The sequence below is a fragment of the Lagenorhynchus albirostris genome, chromosome 15 (assembly GCF_949774975.1).
Source record: "Lagenorhynchus albirostris chromosome 15, mLagAlb1.1, whole genome shotgun sequence".
Taxonomy (NCBI): domain Eukaryota; kingdom Metazoa; phylum Chordata; class Mammalia; order Artiodactyla; family Delphinidae; genus Lagenorhynchus; species Lagenorhynchus albirostris.
Genome location: NC_083109.1, coordinates 53134422 through 53158512, shown reverse-complemented (window position 1 = coordinate 53158512; position 24091 = coordinate 53134422). Strand labels below are relative to the sequence as shown.

Here is a 24091-nt window from a genome sequence, read left to right as displayed (position 1 = left end):
TCAGCTAAGCTGTTCCCAAATTCTTAACCCTCAGAAACTCTGAACGTTTGCTGTCTTAAGGGACTAAATTTCAGGGTAGTTTGTTACGCAGAAGGTGGTGACTAATACAGGGGTCCTCACCTTGGTGCGTAGGTCTTTGTCCAGCTGCTCCACGGTCTTCTTCCAGTCATCCTCATTGGCCATAACCCTGAAGAGCATGCCCTGAATCGTCTCATTCAGCTCCATCGCCACTGCGTCCAGGTCAGCCCGGCTTCCCTTGCCTGCCAGGGAGCGCCTGTCGGCTTTCTAGAGAGAGATGGGACTCAGGGAGGCAGGGCTGCTGGGGTGGGAGCAGGAAGAGGCTGGGGGAGATCAGACCACTTTGGTCAGTTTTTCTAGTTTGGGACCCTAGATACCCAGCCTTGGCTTAAATTCAACCTTGGGGTCTCTGTTGGCTCAAACACAACCATTAGATTGAAGCAAAGGTTTTCTGTGATGGAGAAGTTGGGGCATGGTTTTTAAATTCACATAAATTGTCACAAACTCTAATTCAAAAAGATACATGCACTCTATGTTCATAGCAGCACTACTCACAATAGCCAAGACATGGAAACAACCTAAATGTCCATCAACAGATGAATGGATAAAGAAGATGTGGTACATATATACAATGGAATATTACTCAGCATTAAAAAGAACAAAATAATGCCATTTGCAGCAACATGGATGCAACTAGAGATTATCATACTAAGTGAAGCCAGAAAGAGAAAGACAAATACCATATGATATCACTTATATGTGAAATCTAAAATATGACACAGATGAACCTATATATGAAACAGAAACAGAATCATGGACATAGAGAACAGACTAGTGGTTGCGAAGGGGGAGGGGGTTGGGGGACGGATGGAATGGGTTGTAACTATTATATATAGGATGGATAAACAAGAAGGTCCTACTGTATAGCACAGAGAACTATATTCAATATCCTATGATAAACTATAATGGGAAACAATGTTAAAAAAGAATGTATACGTATATGTATAACTGAATCACTTTGCTGTACAACAGTAATTAACATAACATTGTAAATCGACTATACTTCAATTTTAAAAAATTGTCATTAATCCTGAGTTAACTGAAAATAGGACTTGATGGAACAACTTTTGAGAACTTCCCCCAAACTTTCTACATGATAAAGGTGGAAGGAGACTCCGGAAGTCTGCCTGCCTTTGTCTTGGCTGGATGATTCCATTATCCTGGTGGGAAAGCTGGGCTCAGGATAGGGGAGGGGGTAGGGAGAGGAATCTCTGCTCACTCACCTCTTTCAGCTCCTGCTCCATCACACTGTTGTCTGCCTTGTACATTTCTAGGTTTTTAATCTGAGAATGGACAACCTAAGAACAGAAGCAGAGGGCATGTCAGCTATCCTCGGAAGTCCTGAGGATAGCCTCTACCTCCCACATCCACCCTAGGAAGGGACAATGGGGCCAGGTGGACAGCAGGCGGGTGGCACATTGGAAGGCTTGGGCTCCAGGTGCCCAGATCAGAAGGGAAGGAACGTGGGACTTGGCACAAGAAGTCCCCTTGGAGGTGGCCTCACAGAACTACAGGTGGCTACACAGGAAAGGAAGGAAGACCTGAGGAAGGAAAGCATAAACAAACGCTGATGCTTTGGGTCCCTAGATGTTTAAGACAAGTGCATCTCTTCTGATCTGTAATGGGATCCCCATGAGAATGAGAGTCAATTCATCCACCAAGCACTTATATGCCACACATGCTGTGCCCCAGGGTCAGGGGAAAACCTTATTTCCCATCCCCATGACTCCATGAAAAAACAACTCCCTGCATTAATTCTGCCCTCTCTCCACTTATTGGGCCCTCCCTATGACAGCAGCAGCCAGCTAACCTGCTTGGGAAGAGCCTCACATCCAATGGGCCATGTCCCCGGAGGGTAGGGTCACTCCTCCTCCAAAGCTGGCAGCAGGCTTCTACTTCTCCCTACATATCTGGTCTCCCTTTTACCCTCAGAAACAGAACCTCCAACTTTTAGCTGGCATCTGGCAGACCAGAATCATGACTATATTTCGCAGCCTCCCATATAGCTTGATGTGACCACTGAGGTGTAAATGGAAGTGGGTCAGTGTCCTCTTCACTGCTGGCTTGGAAGCAGAGTTAATGACTGGAGTGCCAGCAGCTGTCTTGGACCATGTGGTGACCTTGTGAATGGAAGTGACACACCATGGAGTTCGATACCAGCTCTGAGTTTCTTGAATGTAAAAGAGAGATACACTTATGCCTTAAGTCAGTTATTTGGGAGTTTTATGTTATTCAAAGATGAACCTAATTCTTTTTTTTTTAATATTTATTTATTTTGGCTGCACAGGGTCTCAGTTGCGGCATGCGGACTTCTTAGTTGCAGCATGCATGCAGGATCTAGTTCCCTGACCAGGGATCGAACCCAGTTCCCCTGCATTGGGAGCGTGGAGTCTTTACCCACTGGACCACCAGGGAGGTCCCAAGATGAACCTAATTCTAATTAATGCAAAGCTCCTTCACATCCACCTTGCCCCAGATGGGTCTCAAGGTCTAGGATGGATGGTGGAGGTAATGGAAGGGAGATCCTGCTTCAGCCTCGTGTCAGGCTGCTTCCTCCAACACCACATTAGCAGGGAGCTGACCTTTTGGAGTCATCAGGCCCAACATTAACACTTAGATCCCCCTTGGCTCTTCCTAGTTAAAATCTAGAAATAAAGAGGAGCCGGGAGCCTCTAACTTCCACTGCCACAGTAACCTGCGTACCGGGTTGACTAATGTCCTCCCCAGAATTCATGCCGGCCCAGAACCTGTGGACATGGTCTTATTTGGAAATAGATCTTTGCAGATGTAATTAGTTAAGATGAGGTCATACTGGATTAGGGCAGCCCACATGGATGAGGAGGCCACGTGAAGACACAGATACACACACAGAGAAGAAGGCCACGTGACAACGGAGGCAGAGATTGGAGTGATGCGTCTATAAGCCAAGGAACACCTGGAGCCACCAGAAGCTGGGAGAGGCCAGGAAGGATCCTCCCCTAGAGGCTTCAGACAGAGCAAGGCCCTGCCAGCACCCTGATTTGGGGCTTTTAGCCTCCAGAACTGTGAACGAGTACATGTCTTGTTTTAAGCCATCCAGTTTGCGGTCATCTGTTACAGCAGCCGCAGGAAACTGGTACACCCACTAAGTGGCAGAATCGGGATTGAAACCCAGGCCTATCCAACCACAATAGCAGGCTGCCTCCCAACTGGCTGGTTACTCTGCCTGAATCTGTTTCCTCCTAGTTCAAGTGGCATTAATACCACTCCTGTCCCAAAGATGCTGAGGGGACTAGAAATGGCACTTTCCTAGGAGAGCTGGCATTTGATACACATCAGCTGTCTTATCCGTCCCCTCCTGCACCAAGCCAGAGCCTTGGATATAATAGTTTGTTCCAAGAATGGCTTTGGAATGCAGCCTCTGGCTTATAAAAGACACCTGTCCACTTGCAAAGGGCAAATAATGTTTTCACATTATTTGGGTCAGTAAGAAAGAGTTCTATTCTCACTTATTTTCCTGCTGGGTTCTTAGTGGGAAACACTCCAAGAGGAGCACTCTAAGGTGATGGAAACATTTCCATCTTGATTGGGTGGTGCTGACATGGGTGTACCAAGAGGCAAAAATTAATCTAGCTCTTACACTTCAGGCCTGGGCATTTTACTGTGCGTAAAGCATACTTTCATTGAAAGCAAACAGATACTACCGCTCCCCTGCAAAAAACACGTAAGGGCTTTGGCGCTGTCCATCTTGTTGACTGCTGTATTGCTGGGTCCTGGAAGGGCACCTGGCACACAGTGAAGGCTCAGTGACGTTGGCTGAATGACTCAGGGAATGAATGGGGATTTCTCGTGCCACCTGTTACATCCAGAACATTTTCTCCCAGGCATCCAGGTAACACAGTAACAGCGATGTTTCCTCTGTAGTCCCGATGTTGCGACAGAACCAGGGCAGAGGTGTCTGCCCTCCCTCCTTCCTCTACTGGAAGGGCTCCACGAGGCTGCTGATCTCTTGCAGCCCATGTTCATTTAAGAACCATTTAATGAAGCGTGCTGGGTACAAAGCCCAGCTCCTGATCCTTCCAGGGTTCACTTTTATAAGCAATTAGTTCTTGCTGGCACAACGGGCAGGAAGGAAGTCTGGACAAAGACTGACGTGATCCATTTGGTCTGTTTGGCCAAACTCCTCTTGACTTTCTCTCAACGAGTGACGAGTGACAGCTCCTTGGAGGCAGATCCTACGCCCACCCCCGCCACCCCGAGCAGGGCAGGACATGGTGCTGGACACACATCAGAAGTGCTGAAAGAACTGGCCCCAGTCTCCGACCAGGAAGGACACCAATAGGTCCCTAGGACATGGCATCCCAGTCTCTCTGAAAAGCAGTGGCTAAATGAGGGCGCAGAGTTGGCAGGAGACTATGTAGTTCCTGATCCTGGTGCTCACAAAAGTCTGGGCCTGAAACCGTGTATTGGGAGCCCACACACGGCCCAGGCACTCCCTTCTTTCCCCACTTGGGCTGGGCATCGGCTCACCTTCAATGAACTCCTCTCCCGTCCAAGTTGCCCTGTGCACACTAGCCTGGTCACTCTGTGTGACCGCCTTGGGAGGGGGAGCTGTGCCCTTGCCTTTGGCTCCCCACACCCTAGTGCATCCCACCAACAGCCCCCTGACTTGGAATCAGAAGCCCTCTATGGAAATCACCTCAGGTGGATCTGTTTCGGATTTTGTCTCTTTATACCCTGGGGTCATCTCCTCCCACCGGGAATAACTTTGATCCTTTCCCCAAGGGTCTGGGATGCCTCTGGGACAAGGCACAGATGGGACTGGTCCCGAGGTCATCAGGGCAGGGTCATCAGGCCAGCTCAGTGAGCCCAAGGGAGAAGGTGTCTGGTTGAATGACCCCTGGGAGGTGCTCTGCATCGTCCTCACATTTCTCATGTCAGACTCTGCTGTTTCGGACAGGCCCCATGGTGTGAGAACTCGGGAACAAGCCAGTTTAGGGGAAAGGTTATGAACATGAACAGCTGGCCCAAGAAATCCTCTTATCCACTCACCGATTCATTCAGCACATTCTGAGCCTTCACTTTGTGCCAGGCACCCTTCTGGCGTGGGTGACCCAAGCGGTGAACGAGACAGATCCTGTTCAGGCCCTCTTGTTTATGTGTTGGGGGTGCAGGTGGCAGGATTTGTTTGCTTTTCATGGAAGTATAACTTACACACAGTAAAATGCCAGGAAAGTGTCCCTGGTTCCCCTGCCTTCAGGGCGTCTGTGAAATCTCTGGGGAGAATCTGAATGTCCCAATGAGGAATCCTCCCTCCTCTGGGCCCTTCTGGACCTCCGAACCTTAAACTCATCCAGGCGAATCTGGAGCTTGTCCACTGCCCTGTCCAGCACGAGGTGGTGGTCCTTTATCATCTCTATCTGGTGGCCCCAAATTCTCTCAAGTTCCTCCTCCTACAAGGGGGAGACATAGACACAAGAGGCCTCTGCTTCTGAGGTCGCCAGGGCTGGGAAGGGACTTCAAGAGAGTACCAGACCAGGGCGTCCCCAGCCTGCCAGCCAACTGCCACTTTAGACACTTGTCAGAGGGAACCATGTGGCCGCCCACCACTGGGAGCCTTGCAACAGCCGGGGCAGACCTGCCTCCGCAGGGCTGCACCTCCCTTCTGGGCCCCACTCCCTCCCCAGGGCTCCTTTCAGCTCCAGGACAAACGCTGCATCCAGAAGGGCAGGGCCTCCACCTGGCTCTGGCCATGGAGTCTGCCATCACCTCAAGCCATCGTCTTCTCAAATGCCTTTTCTGCCTGAGACACTGACCCTCATCCTGGATTTCTGGAGGCTGCCAATCTTTTCTTGCAATACGTCCGCCGTTGTCCCAAGCTTGGAAGAGGCTCCCATATTAGCTGAAAGCAAAGGAGGGGGTGGCTGTTGGGGGCAGGGATGGGGGAAGATGCTTCATCTAGAGTTCCACCTGCTTCTGTTATATTTAAGGCAGTGCTTTCCAACAGAGAGATGCTGTGAGCTTGGGGACCTTTGAGATCATCTAAAATTTTCTAGTGAAAATTTAAAAAAAAAATCTAAAAATAAGCAGGTGAAATTAATTTTTTTAAAGATTTTTTTTGATGTGGACCATTTTTAAAGTCTTTATTGAATTTGTTACAATATAGCCTCTGTTTTATGTTTTGGTTTTTTGACCCCGAGGCAGGTGGGAGCTTAGCTCCCTGATCAGGGATCAAACCCACACCCCCTGCATTGGAAGGTGAAGTCTTAACCACTGGACCACCAGGGAAGTCCCAGGTGAAATTAATTTTAAGAAAATATTTTGTTTAACCCAATATAATCCATGTGGGTTTTGGGGGGGGCCACACTGTGGGGCATGCAGTATCTTAGTTCCCCAACCAGGGACTGAACCCGTGCCCCCTGCATCGGGAGCTTGGAGTCAACCACTGGACCGCCAGGGAAGTCCATAACCCAATATAATCCAAAATAGCATCATTTTGGGAATTCCCTGGCAGTCCAGTGGTTGGGACTCCACGTTTTCACTGACGAGGGCCCGGGTTCAATCCCTGGTCAGGGAACTAAGATCCCACAAGCTGCGCAGCCAAAAAAAAAAAAAAAGCATCATTTTAATATGTGATCAACAAAATGATTAACGAGATATTTCACATTCTTGTTTTCGTATTAAGCCCTCAGTATCTGGTGTGCACTTTGTGCTTGGACCATATGAGAACTTGAACTTGCCCCATTTCAGATGTTTGACAGCCTTGTGGTTATCCTATTAGGGAAACCTCTCTGGAATTTATTGCCCTCCCAGAAATGGTCCTGAGAAAAACTATGGAGTATTTACTTGTGAGAGTTTATGAAATGTATTATCTCATAACAAGATGCAAAGGGGGATTTAACATAAAAGGAGAGGGGTGAAAAAAAAAAGTGCCCTATATCCAGTTTTGGATGAGAGGCCAAAAAGTGATGTACATGACACAGCTAGGAGGGTAGGAAACACTGTAGCCAAGACACATTCACAACCTATTTTTAGTTTTCTTAACAAAAATGGCAACTAGTCAGAAGTAGAGTTTGGGCTATTATGGCTTTATGTTTTATATTTAAATTCATGACTATCATGACCTAAGCTGTGCCCCAGAATTCACAGAGATCGATGTGGTTCTTTTTAGCTGCTCGAAGTTCTTTTTCAAGATCTGTGGAATGGCACTGCCCATCAGGGGTGGCACCATGTATGGATTTGACTTAGGCTAATTCAACTATTACACCTGGCAGAGCGCGAAAAAGCAAGATAATGATTCAAAGAGGGGAGGACAGTGGATCTGAAAGTGGGTTCCCTGAGCCAACAGCAGCATAAGCAGCATCCCCCAGAATGGGTTAGAAAGAGAAATTCTAGGGCCCCACTCACACCAACAGGTCAGATCTGGGGCTGGGCCCAGCAGCCTGTGCCTTACCAAGCGCCTCAGGGATGCTGAGGTGAGCTTAAGGTTGAGAACCACTAGGGTAGGCCATTCTCCTCTCCACTCCCCACAGTGAACATATGCCCATCATGGGCATGAACTGGGATCATAAGTCTATTGGTACTACTGCCACCTAGAACATGACTGTGGTCTTTTTTTTTTTTTTTTTTTTGCGGTATGCAGGCCTCTGACTGTTGTGGCCTCTCCCGTTGCGGAGCACAGGCTCTGGACGCGCAGGCTCAGCGGCCATGGCTCACGGGCCCAGCCACTCCACGGCATGTGGGATCTTCCCGGACTGGGGCAGGAACCCATGTCCCCTGCATCGGCAGGCGGACTCTCAACCACTGCGCCACCAGGGAAGCCTGACTGTGGTCTTTAAGAAAACATATGTTTGCACAGCTGTTGTTCCTAATCCCAAATTGACCACTTCATCTGGGGTCTATTCAGTGCTATTAGACACTCTGGTTGATCTGGACTTATCAAAATACTGTACAGCAGTACTATTTTATGGGCTATTGAAAGGGAATTTCCAAGAGTAATTTTGACTTGATTTTCCTTCTTGAGCACCAACTTTAGACCCTAACCACCCTTCTTCCCTAAGATAAGACCTCACTGTACATTCATTGTAAAATAATAGACTAGTAAGAGGCTAATGCTTAAGCCAAAGGAATGAATGGCTAATGGTTGAACGCACATTTTGTTGGGGCAGCTAAATGAAGGAGAGGAGGTGCTTTTCAAAGGCCACAGGGAGGGCCTGAGCCCTTGTTACCCTTCCAGAAGCCAGGCCGGGCCTACCTAGATAAGTCATACGCTGATGCAGGTTGGATGACAGCTGGGCAAACTCTTCTTTCAGGGAGTCATGTCTAATGGGCATCTGGGCTATGTGGCTCATGGAACACCTGACGGCCTTCTTCTTGTCTTCAGGGGTCATGGCCTGTTTGGCAGCCAGCATGGCCTGGGACAGGGCCATGTTGGGAGGGACACGGGCAGAAGAGAATGAAGGAGAGAGGACGTCCTCACAGTCCACCTCTTGCAAGTCTTCCATCTCGCCGTCCTCGGTGAAGGCCCCACGGGAGGTCCCTGTGTCCAGGATGTCTGCAAGGACCCCTAAAGGCTCAGATGCGGCCACGGCTGTTGCTATGGTGGCCAATTTGGTGGCCGGGGTGTCCCTGACCAGCCTGGCAGCCGCTTTAGCTGCCCGGGCTGCCGATGTCGCTGCAGTTGCGAAGGTGGCTGCGGCAGCAGCTGCAATGGCAGCATTGGATTTTATCTGCTGAACCGCAGACGGAGATCCCTTAGGGAGTACTTCCGTGGAGGCCTCAGCCCTTGGGGCTCCATCCTGAGTGACTCCCACTTCCACAGAGGAATATTCCTCCTCCTTTTCTGAGAGAGCTGAGAGCTTGGATGCGTCTCCCTGGCGAGACCACGACTGCAGTAAATGAGGCTAAGTTGAGCCTAGTTCCGTGGCTGGGGGTAGGGTCCTAGAGCCCCGGAGCTGGGCAGACAGGGAGCCCGACGGGCCTAGGCCAGGCTGGAAACAGCCCAAGCTAGTCCCGGGCAAGCCTCTGGGAGGAGGCCAGCCTCGTGGTGGTACAGGCCAGGATCCTGATTGTGTGGGCTGAGGACCTGGAGCAGGCCCCAGTCCAGGGGCAGGCCCAGGTCCAAACGCAGGCCCAGGTCCAGGTGCAGGCCCAGGTTCGAGCACTTGGGCCTGGTCCGGCCCCTGGGCCCTGGGAAGCAGAGCTGCTTGGGCAGACTCCTCCTCCTGTAGCTTCCCTGGACTTGGTAATGCCAGATGGTCTCCAGGAACTGGGGCGCTGGATGGCCTCCACGACCTGGCCGTGGCTAACTTCTTCGTGGTACTCAGCCGTCTGAGGACGGTCAATCTCTGCAACATGTTCCGCAATCTGCCACCGCTTGGAATCATCGAGCAGTTGTGGAGCAGTTCCCTGCGAAGAGGGGGCTGGGCTGGCCAGGGCTGCTCCAGACCAGCTCAGCGATCACCCTGCCCACTCCTCACTCCGCCTTCCCCGATGCTCAGATGCTGCCTCTCCGCTTCCTCCTTCACTTACCGGGGTGAACATGGCCTCATGGAGGCTGCTCCAGAGCACCATGTCCTCAGTTTTGGGCATGGTGGTTATCTTGTTCTGGAGAGAAATCTGGGGGGGTGGGAAGGAGATTGGGAATAAGGGTCATGAACCCAGAGGGTGTGGTACCCTCAGTGGCTCCCTCCTCCATGCTGCCCTCCACACTTGCAAATAAATGGCCTTTCCAGATTGTGTTCTCCTCCTATCCCTCCTTGCCCCCAGCACCCCTGGGCCTGGAGGGCGGGGGTCTGGCGTGGTAGGATGGGCCCCAGACCCTCACCACTTCCCACTGCAGTGCACTCATCTTCCAGTTCTGCCCTTTCAAATCTTCAGAGAAAGCATCTATTCTTTCCAGATGCATCTGTCAAATGAGCCGAGCCTGTGAGCCAGTGGGTGCAGGTTCTGGTCCCAGCCCTGCTTCTCCCCCAGCTCAAATGCAAAGCCTTAGCTCTAGGTAACTAAGAGATGGAGAAGGAAGAACAGATTCCAAAACAACTGTTTCCCACTGAGTGGGAAAGGGTTCCCTGGGCAAATAAGTTTGGGAAATGCTAGGCTTAAAAAACATTCAGGGCTTCCCTGGTGGTGCAGTGGTTGAGAGTCCGCCTGCTGATGCAGCGGATGCGGGTTCGTGCCCCGGTCCAGGAAGATCCCACATGCCACGGAGCGGCGGGGCCCGTGAGCCATGGCCACTGACCCTGCGCGTCCGGAGCCTGTGCTCTGCAACGGGAGAGGCCACAACAGTGAGAGGCCCGCGTACCGTAAAAAAAAACCCAAAAAAACATTCAATGGGTTTCTATACTGAAGGACTTCTCAGAGCCTTTAATGGGCCAAAGTACCTTAAGAATCTCCAAGAGGTAAGCTGAGAAGGCATTGTTTCCCGAACAGATTTGGCCAACTGTCTGTTTTAGTGTTTCATGACAGTTTCCTGGCAGTGCCCTTTCTGCTCAGATGGGAGCTACACAGCCCAAGACTGAAGTTCTCACAGTTGCCATCATGATCAAATACGTACACTGACCTGTGTATTAGTGATGATACAGTAAATCATGTTTTGGGGACAATTTGTAAAACCTCAGCCATAACACCAGCCTGGGGTGTTGAGGCCTAGCTTTGGAGCCCAGCTCTGACTCACCAGCTGTGACCTTACACTTCAGGGATTCCATATCCTTTCCCATCACAGTAAGGAGTTAGAACATGTCTGGGTTGATATCCTTGTGGCTACAGAGGGAGCTAGAATGTATGCCTATGCTAGGTTTACTCCACTTTTCAGTGTGAACAAAGTTTTCTAGACAAGGAATAAGTATTCTCTTTCTGATAAGTTGATGGACTATAAGCCTGGAGTTACCAGGACTTGGGGAGTACCTGCGTGAGAATGAAGCCAACCCAGAGGAAAGCATCACTGAGGGAGAGATGTTGAGCACCTTGGTACGTGGTATGAACATCTTGATCTGGCTGTAACTGAAAGCATTCCTGACTTTTTAGTAAATGAGACAATAAATTCTCTTCTTTTGCCTAAGCCAGGATGAACTAGGTTTCTGTCACTTACAAATGATGTCTTAACACAGCAGGGTGAGGATCATTGTGTAAGCTGCAGAGAGTTCAGTGAGATGGACCAAGTGGCTCAGCCATGTCAGACCCCTTCTCCTGCCCCCATAGCTGTGTTCTTTGACTAAGAACAGGCTTCTTGGATTTACCCTGTTACCCCAACCACCAGATGTCCAAGCAGCATGGCCAGTATGAAGGATGCTGGGGAGGGTCTACCTTGTCAAACATGTCCTTCAGCATGGCCACATCCTTCCTGAGGGTTTCAACAGTGACCTTGAGTGCATAAATGTCGGTGAGCAAATCCTGCAGGGTCTTCATGGACTGAAGAGGGAGAAAGGAAAGGAAAGTGTGAAGTTAGGTGCAGCTGGGGGAAAAGGCAAGTAAAGTGTGGAAGCTCTCTGGTGATGGCCATGGTTCAAGAAGTCTTTTGGGCTCTTCCAAGGCCTAGGCTGGAACATATTCAGAGGCCAGAAAATGACACTGAAGTGAATCATGCTCTGAGCTCTCAGGTGGCCTAAGTGGGAAGGAGGCAACCCTCGGTTTGAACGTGTTCAGTAAGCAGGAGTCACACATCATGAAGCATCTCATGCCCTTTGGTAGGAGCCACTGGAAGATCAACAAGGAATTTATTGGATTTATATTTTTAAAGGGTACTTCTGGCCGCATGTGCAGATTGGCCCGTGGAGGGTAAGGGGGAAGCCAGAGGAGCAGGGAGGAAACTTCAAGGCAAGAGCTGATGGGTGCAATGTTGGTCTCATAGCTCAGCTCCACCAATGACTGGGGCTGTTACTGCATCTTCCTAGATTTTAGACTCCTCAGTAATTAAATGGGTATGAAAAAACTGTGATAATTTATATAAAGGGTCTAGTGCATAGTTAGGCATTCAGGTAACAAAAATAACAAATAGTGAAATGGCAGAAGTCCTTCTTACCTGTAATTACATTAAATGTAAATGGCTGAAATTTCAGTTAAAAGGCAGAGATTGGCAGAATAGATAAGAAAACATGATCCAACCTCATGCTGTCTATAGGAGACACATATTAGATTCAAAGATACAAATAGGTTGAAAACAAAAGGATAGAAAAAGATATACTATGCAAGCAGTAACCAACAGAGAAGCAGAGTGGCTACACTAATATCAGACAAAATAGACTTTAAGATAAAAATTGTTACTAAAACACAGAGCTACATTTATAATGATAAGAGGGTCAATCCATCAGGAAGATATGATAATTATAAACAAACATGCACCTAGCAATGAAGTCCCAAAACTAAATGAAGCAAAAACTGAAATAACTGAAAGGAGAAATAGTTGAAGACTTCAATACCCGATTTTCAATAATGGATAAAACAACTAGATAGAAGATCATCAAGGAAACAGAAGATATGAAGATCACTATAAACCAAATGGATATAACAGACATCTATAGAACACTCCACTCAACAATGGCAGAATATACATATTGGGTTGGCCCAGAAGTTCGTTCGGGTTTTTCCATAAGATGTTACGGAAAAACTGAACAAACTTCTTGGCCAACCCAATAGAACATTCTACTGGATAGACCATATGTTAGGCCATAAGACAAGACTCAATAAATTTAAAAAGGACTGAAATCATACAAAATGTGTATTCTCGACCACAATGGAGTTAAATTAGAAATCAATAACAGGGGCTTCCCTGGTGGCACAGTGGTTAAGAATCTGCTTGCCAACGCAGGGGACAAGGGTTCGAGCCCTGGTCCAGGAAGATCCCACATGCCGCTGAGCAACTAAGCCCGTGTGCCACAACTACTGAGCCTGTGCTCTAGAGCCTGCGAGCCACAACTACTGAAGCCTGGGCTCCTAGAGCCTGTGCTCTGCAACAAGAGAAGCCACCACAATGAGAAGCCCATGCACGGAAACGAAGAGTAGCCCCTGCTCACCGCAACTAGAGAAAGCCCACACGCAGCAATGAAGACCCAATGCAGCCAAAAATAAATAAAATTTATTTAAAATAATCAATAACAGAAGAAACTTTTGGAAGTTCACAAATATATGGAAATTAAACAACATTCTCCTAAATAACCAATGGGTCAAAGAAGAAATTGCAAAGGAAATTAGAAACACTTTGAGATGAATTAAAATGAAAACACAAACACACCAAAACTTACAGGATGCAGCTAAAGCAGTGCTTAGAGAGAAATTTTAGCTGGAAGTGACAATATTAATAAAGAAGAAAGATCTCAAATCAATAGCCTAATCTTCTACCTGAAGACACTGGAAAAGACAGATCAAAATAAAACTAAAGAAGGTAGAAAAACTGAAACAATAAAGATTAGAGTGGAAACTAATGAAATAGAGCAGGGGTCCCCAACTCCCGGTCCACGGACAGCAGGAGGTGAGCAGCGGGCAAGCAAGCAAGCTTCATATGTATTTATAGCCGTTCCCCATTGCTCACATTACCACCTGAGCTCCACCTCCTGTCAGCATTATGGTGAGTTGTACAGTTATTTAATTATATATTACAATGTAATAATAATAGAAATAAAGTGCACGATAAATATAATGCTCTTGAATCATCCTGAAACCACCCCACCCCCTGGTTCGTGGAAAAATTGTCTTCCACGAAACCAGTCCCTGGTGCCAAAAAGGTTAGGAACCACTGAAATAAAGAACAGAAAAATAATAGAGGAAATCAATGAAACTAAAAGCTGGTTCTTTGAAAAGGTCAACAAAATTAGCAAACCTTTAGCTGTATTGACCAAGAAAAAAAGAGAAGACTCAAATTACTAGAATGAGAAATCAAAGAGGGAACATTGCTATTGACCCTACAGAAATAAAAAGAATTATAAAGGAATACTATGAACAGTTGTATGCCAACAAATCAGATAAGGTGGATGAAATGGACAAATTCCTATAAAGACATAAACTGCCAAGACTGACTCAAGACAAAATAATCTGAATAGACCTAAAACAAGTAAAATGACTGAATTAGCAAAACAAAAACAAAAACAACACGTGAAAAAAGGCCCAAGCCCAGATGGCTTCACCAATGACTTTTATCAAAAATTTAAAGGACAATTAATACCAATTCTTAACAAACTTTTCCAAAAACCAGAAGAATTCCTAACTCATTCTATGAGGCCAATATTGCCCTGATAAAAATCAAAGATATCACAGGAAAACTGGAATATGGATGCAAAAATCCTCAACAAAATACTACCAAACTGAATCCAGCTACATATAAGAAAAATAATCCAATTAAAAATGAGCAAGGACTTCCCTGGGGGTCCAGTGGATAAGACTCCGCACTCCCAATGCAGGGGGCCTGGGTTCGATCCCTGGCCAGGGAACTAGATCTTGCATGCATGCCACAACTAGGAGTTCGCATGCCGCAACTAAAGAGTCCACATGTCACAACTAAAAGATCCTGTGTGCCTCAAGGAAGATCCTGCATGCCACAACTAAGACCCAGAGTGGCCAAAATAAATAAATAAATAGTTTTAAAAATGGGCAAAGATCTGAACAGACATTTCTCCAAAGATGATATACAAATGGGCAATAAGCACAAGAAAAGATGCTCAACATCATTAGTCACCAGGAAAATAAAAATCAAAACCACAGTGAGATATGCTAGGATGGCTATCATCAAAAAGACAGAAAATAAGAAGTGTTGGTGAGGATGTGGAGAAATTGGAATCCTTATACACTGCTGGCAGGAATATAAAATGGTGCACCTCTTTGGAAAACAGGCTGACAGTTCCCCAAGATTGAAACACAGAGTTACCATGTGGTCCAGCAATTCCACCTTTAGGTATATAGAAATGAAAGCCTATGTTCACAGAAAATCTTGTACAGCAATGTTCATAGTGGCATTATTCCTAATAGCCAAAAGGTGGAAACAACCCAAATACCCATCAACTGATAAACAAAATCTGGTCTACCCATACAATGGAATATTATATGGCCAAAAAATAAAGTACTGATACATGCTACAGATAAGCCTGAAGACATTACGGTAAGGGACTTCCCTGGCGGTCCAGGGATCCCATTGAGGCACACGGGATCTTTCATTGCAGCGTGGGCTCTTCACTGTGGTGCGCGGGCCTCTCCCTAGTTGTGGCATATGGATTTTCTCTTTCTAGTTGTGGAGCCCAGGCTCCAGGGTGCATGGGCTCTGTAGTTGTGGCCTGCAGGCTCCAGGGCGCATGGGCTCTGTAGTTTGCGGCATGTGGGCTCTCTCGTTGAGATGCACAAGCTCAGTAGTTGCAGCATGCAAGCTTAGTTGCCCTGTGGCATGTGGGATCTTAGTTCCCCGATCAGGGATCGAACCTGCGTCCCCTGCATTGGGAGGTGGATTCTTAACCACTGTGCCACCAGGGAAGTCCCCAGTATACTTTAAATGGATGAACTTCCTGGTATGTGGAATATATCTCAATAAAGCTTTAAACAATAGCATTTTTGTTTTAACTGGGGGAAACTGCAACACTGTCTATTGGATGGTATTCACAAGTTACTGTTAATTTTTCTGGGAGTGATAATAGTATTAAGAGACCAGTTTTCCAAGGCCTTATCTGCTGTAGATAGAAAAATGCTTTTCAGAGAAATCTACAAGGTCCAGATCCCCCACGTATGCAGGGATGCTTCCCCCTCCCCTTATATCTCTGGGTGTAACCAGGGGACCAAATCACCTGAGCAGGAATCATACCCCTCTCCCATGGGTAACTACAGGGCAAACCCAGAAACGCTGGCCTGGTGGGCTGCTCCATGGGTAGGGGCTGCACAGGAGAGGAGGAATACGCTTTTCTCGTGGGTCTCCTAGGACATGCAGTTAAAGGTTTCCCACAGCAGATCTAGCCTGCTTCTCACCAGGGGGGTCACGCCCCGAACTCTGGACTGTGTTGGTGGGAGAACAGCCAGGAAGATCCCACTTGGCCCCTCAGGCCACAATCAGGGCTGGGATGGAGCCAAGTTCAGGGAAGCGAATTCTAGAAAGCTGCCCTTCTTGGAAGCAGAATGTCCAGACATTCATTCTCCCTCTGTCTTTCTGTCTCTTTCTCTCTGTCTGAAGATGGCTTCAAGAATGTAGGTTCGACCTGGGGTCCAAGTGCTTCCAGAAGCTTTCAAGGGCTGATAAGGGGGTCCAAGACAAACATCCCCTTGAACAATCAGCTAGACTGGTCTACAAGGCCTCAGAGCCAGAACTTGGGAAATGGGAATGCTAACATCACTTCCTTCCCAGGGAAGGAGGAATGCAATAGCTCTTCCCGGCACCCTGGGAAGAACACTGCCAACGCAGGAAGTTCATTACTATTACTGCAATGACTTTCACCTTGATTCTCTAAAACCCCAAAGGGTCTTCCGTACCCTTAAGCTTTGCTTTGGAATTCTCAAAAACCAATTTAAATTTAAAATCATTTTAATTGTGGGATACACAGCAGGAGATTTTGGTTGGGGGAGTAAAATGGGGAGGGAGTTTTGAAATTTCAAAAAAAAATGCAGCAACAGGTTGTTACAATCCCCTAGTGGGACACACAAGTTTACTTATGGAAACGGGGTTAGCCAGAACAATCTTAATAACAGACAGTGGACATGGCCCCTGATTTTCCCCTGTGACGCCAGCAGGGGTTATCATAACAGATGAGATAACCTGAGATAACCTGAGATAACCGAGGACTCGAAGAGACAGCCAGGGGCTTCTGAGCAGCTTTCTAAAACTCCTGTTCAGGGCTGCCTGGGAGATGCAGGCAGGGCCTGGGAACCTGTAATTCTGGAAATGCTCCCTGGCGCTGGGAGCCTGGGTGGGTGCCCCCCTGGAGGTTGCACAGCAAGCAGGGAGCCCAGGTTTTCTAAGCAGTTCTCAATGGGGCGATTTGGCCCCCAGTGGGCATTTGGCAAGTCTGGAGACATTTCTGGTTGTCATGACTACGGGGTGTTCCTGGCATCTAGTGGGTAGAGGCCAAGGATGCTGCTCAGCATCCCTCAGTGCACAGGACAGTCTCCACCACAAAGAATTATCCGGCCCCAAATGTCAGTCATGCTGAGGGTTAGAAACTGCAATCTAAGCTTGCTTAGTGAGGACCTGCTGCCCTACCCGAGCCCCCAAATCCAGCGGTGTGCTGACCAAGAGCACCACCCCTTGTGCTGCACCTGTGGGTCCTCCCAAACCTCTCCAGAAGCCCCCTTGGTGCCTGCCCTAGTTTCCAGGGCACCATTCACCCCATCTGGGGTAGGTGCTGGGGCTGGGAGGCTTGTCTTTCCCCATGAAGGGTGGCATTTGTTCTGCCAGCCTGGCTGACGTGGGCCGGAGTTGGGGGGACGGTGGGAGTGGGTTGTAGATTTTTAGCTAAGCAGCTTGCACCGCCCTAGAACCAGCTACCATGGCAACCCCGACAATGGGTCAGCGTGGTAACCCTGGCAACCTCAGCCAGACTGGGACTTGGCGACATTCTCTAACGGTGGTGGGGACATTCCTAGGTGCACAAACAGTCCTCTGAGGGCGGCATGACCAGTTCCGAACCTGTCCACCAGCCCCCTGTGTGAGCTGGCTGGGCCACTCTGGGTACTTGTGCATTCTAGGAGACTTCATCCATCAAGGCAGGCCGGGGGCAGGCTGCTCCAGAGGGGCTGGCACCTCAGACATCGTGTCCACCTCTCCAGCTTTGAGGTCCCTGTAACCTGCCCTCAGCCACCCCTGCAGCCTTCTGTGTCTCTAGTAACACTTCTTGTCTTAAAGTCTATCCTGTTCTGATGTTAGTACAGTAACTCCAGCTCTCTTCTGGCTACTGCTTGTGTGGAATATCTTTTTCTATCCTTTAACTTCCAACCTATTTGTCTTTGAATCAGTGTGTCTCTTGGAGACAGCATATAGTTAGATGATCTCTGCTTTTTGTGCGTGTGGTAAAACACACATAACAATACTAAAGTGAACAATTCGGTGGCAGTTGGTACATTCACAGGTTTGTGCAGCCGTCACCACTATCTAGTTCCAGAACACTTTCATCGCCCCAGAAAAAAACCCATAGCCACCAGCACTCAACTCCCAGCCCCCGGCAACTGACATTTTTTGTTGCTACGGACTTTCCTATTCTGGGCGTTGTCTATGAACAGAATCATGCAGTGTGGTTCTCTGTGCCCGGCTGCTTCCACCGAGCACGAAGATTTATGGCTCACACCGTGTCGCTTTGCCTCTCGCCTGCATCAGCCCATCTCGGCCAGAACGGACGTCCAGCTCTGTGCTAAGCAGTTCCCATGCTTTATCTTGTTTGGTTTTAATTGTTGTAACAATCCTGAGAGGAGGAGGCCATGGCCATCCCTCACCCCTTCCAGGGGGTAAGTGGCATCTCAGCACCCACAATCCTATGCCTTCCAACTACCCACTCGGCTCAAGTTGGCACTGGCTCCCCATTTTCTAACTCTGTGACCTCGAGTGGGTTACTTAACCTCTCTGTGCCTCCATTTCCTCATCTGTAAGCATGGGATAATGACAGCACTTTCCTCTTAGAGTCGTTAAGAAGATTAAAGGAGTGAACAGATGGAGCATCCAGCTCACCAGGCATGCAGTGAGCGCTTGTTCTCAAGATCATTCCCCTGGGGAGGGAGCCAGTGGAGGAGTGAGGGTGAAGGGGACAGTGAGGAGAAGAGGCACAAGGCCCAGGAAAGTCAGGCTGGTGGACTCTGCTCTGTGCTTCTCATGGCCTATAGAGTCTCTGAGTTCTAGGAAGGGATCTTACATTGTCTGTTTCTGTCACCTCTACAAACACCTGCACCAGGGCTCCCACCTTTTTCAGCCCCCAGGTTGGACGTAAAGCCTGGTGGTCCCTGTGTATTGATAGCTTTGGGGTGCCTGCCAGTCCAGGCAGTGGGAATGGGCCCCCAGGAGCTCTAATTCTTAGGCACGACCCTGCCTGCCTGGCCAGGAGTGGACACCTGACCCCAGGTGTGCCATCTCATTCTCTTACCCAAAAATTATAACCAGATGACCCGGAGACTGGCAGCTGGAAGCTGAGACAAGTTAAGGGCTGTTTTTAAGATGCAGGAGATCTACGAACACTTCCTCCCTTTGAGGCCTGTCCACCCACTTCTTCCTTGGTGCCAATGAGAAACCCCAGCATCCTTCAAATAATACACTGCTTTTGTTTAAAAAGAGTCTCAACCCAGGAATTCCCTAGTGGTCCAGTGGTTAAGACTGGGTGCTTTCACTGCAGGGAGCCTGGGTTCAATCCCTGGTTTGGGAACTACAATCCTGCAAGTTGCACGATGAGGCCAAAAAAAAGAGTCTCAAGCCAAATGCCCAGCAACAGGTGAATGGTTAAACCCAATGTGGTCTGTCCCTACAATAGAATACTATTCAGCCATAAAAGGGAGTGAAGCACAGACACAGGCTACAATGTGGATGAACCTGGGAAACATGACGCTCAGTGAGAGAAGCCAGACACAAAAAGCCATATATTGTATGATTCTATTTATATGAAATGCCCAGAATTGGTAAATCTTTAGAGCCAGAAAGCAGATTAGCATTGTTGGGGTGGAGGGAGGAGGAGTGGGGAGTGACGAGGACACAGGGTTTCCTTTTCGAGCCATGGAAATGGTTTAGAAGGGGATAGAGGTGGTGCTTGCACCAACTATCAATGTACCAAATGCCACCCAGCTGTTCACTTTATGTTATGTGACTCGCACCTCAATTTAAATAAGAGGAGTGTTAACCTAAGACATCCTGGAATGACTCCTCCGTGTGATGGATGTTCTCTGTTGCCCCCACACATCCATCCTCTGCCCCTACTCAGTGCTCTCAGAGGCTGACCCACAGGCACTGCGCTCTCCACACCCCTGGCGCTCTGACTTCTGGCCCTCTTATTTGGCCAATGGGAGGAAGGGAGGAGAGAGAGGCTGGGGTATTTATTCTTCAAAATCCAACTCTTCCCCAAGGCTACAGCTCCTGATGGATAACTGTGTGCTGGGTGGGGAGGCAGGGGAGCAAGAGTTCCAAGGTGGGTCCTGAATCAGAAGGCCTCAGCTCATCCCTGTTCCCCGGTCACTCGCTGCTGCACCTGCAGCAAATCAATGATATTTCTTTTCTTTCCTTTTTTTTAAATTGGAGTATAGTTGCTTTACAATGTTGTGTTAGTTTCTGCTGTACAATAAAGTAAATCAGCTATATGTATACATATATCCCCTCCCTCTTGGACCTCCCCCCCCATCCCACCCATCTAAGTCATCACAGAGCACTGAGCTGAGCTCCCTGTGCTATACAGCAGGTTCCCACTAGCTACCTATTTTACACATGGTAGTGTACTTATGTCAATCCTAATCTCCCACTTCGTCCCACCCTCCCCTTCCCTCCCATGTCCACATGTCCGTTCTCTACATCTGCGTCTCTATTCCTGCCCTGCAAATAAGTTTGTCTGTACCATTTTTCTAGATTCCACATATATGTGTTAAGATGTGATATTTTTCTCTTTCTTACTTCACTCTGTATGACAGAGTCTAGGTCCATCCACATCTCTACAAATGACCCAATTTCGTTCCTTTTTATGGATGAGTAATATTCCTTTGTATATATGTACAACATCTTCTTTATCCATTCACCTGTCGATGGACATTTAGGTTGCTTCCACATCCTGGCTATTGTAAATAGTGCTGCAGTGAACATTGGTGTGCATGTGCCTTTTTGAATTTTGGTTTTCTCAGGGTATATGCCCAGTAGTGGGATTGCTGGGTCATATGGTAGTTCTATTTTCTGAGTGTCAGTTTCCTCACCTACAGGTCCTCAATTATCTTTTTTTCATTGAGGTGAGATTCACATAACATACCATTTGAGGGTTTCCCTGGTGGTGCAGTGGTTGAGAGTCTGCCTGCTGATGCAGGGGACACGGGTTCGTGCCCCGGTCTGGGAAGATCCCACATGCCGTGGAGCGGCTAGGCCCGTGAGCCATGGCCACTGAGCCTGCGCGTCTGGAGCCTGTGCTCCGCAACGGGAGAGGCCACAACAGTGAGAGGCCCACGTAGAGCAAAAAAAAAAAAAAATACCATTTGAAAGTGTATAGTTCAGTAGCATTTACTGCTTTCATAGTGTTGTGCTCTATTTAGTTCTAAAACCTCATCACCACCCCAAAAGGAAACCCTGTAACCACTAAGCAGTCCTTCCCCATTTCCTCTCCCTCCAGCCCCTGGCAACCACCCATCTGCTTTCTGTCTCTACAAATGTGCCCACTCTGGACATTTCACACAGTGTATGGCCTTCTTTCCTCTACACTGATGAAGGATGGAAACTTGGAGCTTCGGTTCTGCCTGAGTCCAAAGCCGAATTCCTCTCCTGGTTAAGGGCAGGGCCCTTCATCAGGGGCACCAGGTAGGGGTGAACAGCCTGGCAGGAGAGTCAAGGGGGACGGCAGCTTCTGGAGTCCAGGCGGCTTACCTTGGCCATGGCTTCCTCGTTGCCCTCCACTATCCGGAGCTTTATCAGGTTCCATAAGTCCTGGGCGGGCTGGCCAGTGCCCTGGCTGCCCTCCAGCAGCTGGGAGGTGGAGGGCAGTTCCTGCAGCACGGCCAGCTGGCTCTCCATCTTGTCCACATGGCTCACCAGGTGGTCGAAGACGTTGCCGAGCCTCTTCATGGGGTTAAGGATGGGTTGGGAGTCTCCTTCCCGGGGCATGAACATGGCTGGCGAGGTGTGGAGGAAGTCCTCATCCGCCGAGAGGACCTTCTCAAGGTCAGCCATGTGGATGTGCTCCAGGATACCCTGGAGTAGGAGGTGCAGGGCCTTGAAGTTCACCACCCTGCACTGTGGGATGGCGATGTTGACCAGCTCTGAGAACGTGAGCGAGAAGCTCATTCTGCCAGGGTTAGGGGCAGGCTGGGCTGGCCTTCTGGGAGTCCATGGGGACAAACGGTGGCTTTCAGTGGACCTGCAAGCTGTACGGACAGGTCCTCAGGGGCCCGGGGAGCCTGCAAGTCACAGTGGTCAGGGAGAAAATGGCCTCTGTCCCGGCTGGAGCTCAGATGAGTTTCCGGTTGCTAGGACACCAGAGAACGTGGGCGAGCGGGCAAGCTTCTGAGAGCCTGGGGTGGGCAGAGCAGCTGCCCAGTTAATTGTTGAGGAATGTTCCAACAGACCAACAGGCCGCCTTTTAATTCAAGGCCTTCAGTTTTGTAAGACCAATGACCCCTTCCAAGAAGCGTGCAGGGGGCGTGATGGAGAGGCAGCTCGCTCCTTGGAAGCCTCCAGAATCGGGACAGAAGACAGAGTTCTCGGAGTTAGGAAACCCCAGCTTCCCATAATGGAAGCCCAATGAACCGGGCGGATGTAAATTTGCTAGCGGATCCCAAAGCCCTGAATTTCTCCTTGTCTAACCAACAGGAATTTGTATTGGAACAGACACTTCTTGCAGCATCATTGTAAATACCACATAAATACCATGGGTCAAGTACACAGCTCATAACTGGCCTCCAAAAAAAAGTCAATGGGGTCAAGTACACAGCTCATGACCGGCCTCCAAAAAAAAGTCAATGGGGTCTCTAGGGAAAGATGAGCCCGACTCTGGGGCGGTTTTCAGGGCCTGGGTTTGGCAGTCGAGGTCTCTGTCTTCAGGATCTGGTACCACAACCAACAGCCAGTTTTGTTTCTGACATCTGCCTGTGTTGTGGTGGCTGATGTCTGCTGTCCAGAGCCTTAAGTGCAGCGACTGCCCCATGAGAGGGCTGGACAGCTCACATGCACAAAAGTGGGAGGTCTAATCACACACAGTCCAGCTACAAACCTCCTGACCTGCTTGCTTTGTCAAGGGCAGAGTTCTGGGTATCGAGATGAGCGGCCTGAGGGCTGACCTCGTCTGCCCTCAGCTAGAAGGGGCACGGGGGAGGAGAGAGGCAGTGTGGACGGGAAACTGGCCCAGCTGGGGGGGCCTTGGTCCACTTCAGTGAAGGTGACTTCCCAGAAGCCCCAACCGACAGGGGGCTCTGCCTGTGATGGGCTCAAGACCAAACAAGGCCGGTAACAGTCATGTCTGAACTCAGACAAGAACAGAACGTCATCCAAACTACAAATATGACCATGTGGCCCCTGTCCTGGCTGAGCCGAGTGACTGCTGCTTCTCGACCAGCTAGACCGTTAGCTTTGCTTCATTCCTCCGGCCTTCGAGATAAGACTGGTTAAAATACCATAGAACTACCCTTGCTTCCTGACAGCACCAACCCAGAATGCTCCCCACATCGCCTGACAAGGGCCAAATCCCAGAACAAGTCCTTCTACCTTAACCCTCTTGTGAGATGTCCCTGGGATCCCCACTGTGTTGTTAGACTAAAATTTCCTTTTTCTTTTTCTTTTGGTGCACTGTGTGGCTTACTGGATCTCAGTTCCCTGACCAGGGACTAAACCCAGGCCCTGGCAGTGAAAGCACCGAATTCTAACCACTAGACCACCAGGGAACTCCCCATAGACTAAAATTTCAACTGCTGCCTTGACATCTTTGGGTCTCACAGGCCCCCTTGGTTTCCCCTGCTCTTGTCAGAGGTGCCCCCCACCCAGCAGGGAAGGCCCCCCACCCTGCTAGTTCCCCCACCAGCCAGACCAGCTGCACTCCACCTCGTCCTCATCCTGAGGGGCTTCGGTTCCCTGCCAGCCTGTGAAATTATTCAAGCAAGCCCATCATATCCTCCTGTGGGAACCAGGGGAGACCCCCACCCCCCATTACTACAAAGACTGCACCCACAGCCCTGCTGGTTCCCTCTGCTTCCTAACTCCAAGAATTCTGTCTTCTGTCCTGATTCTAGAGGCTTCCACCAGGTGGCCCTCGGTGTCCTCTTCCCCCAGCTGTGAGTATATGCGTGGATCTCACCTGTCCAGTGCCAGGTGTGGTACTATTGAGGGTGGGGTCCCTTCCTACCAAGGGGTGAGCGGGAGGTGATCAGAACAGGCACGCTGTATGTTCTCCCTTATGGCAACAAGTCCATGAGGCCAACTTTGCTC

The 24091-nt window shown here is 49.0% G+C and overlaps 1 protein-coding gene across 1 annotated transcript in view; it reads right to left on the bottom strand.

The window, feature by feature from the left end:
* The window catches only part of C15H16orf96 (chromosome 15 C16orf96 homolog), a 38957-nt gene extending 16646 nt beyond the window's left edge, over nt 1-22311 (bottom strand). The window contains 10 exon segments of the mRNA XM_060124795.1: nt 121-285; nt 1302-1376; nt 5400-5510; nt 5874-5959; nt 8312-8997; nt 9080-9465; nt 9589-9675; nt 9884-9964; nt 11362-11466; nt 21542-22311. Of these exon segments, the coding sequence (XP_059980778.1) occupies nt 121-285; nt 1302-1376; nt 5400-5510; nt 5874-5959; nt 8312-8997; nt 9080-9465; nt 9589-9675; nt 9884-9964; nt 11362-11466; nt 21542-21958 (2199 nt within the window). The 5' untranslated portion in view covers nt 21959-22311.
* Nucleotides 22312-24091: the final 1780 nt, after the last annotated feature.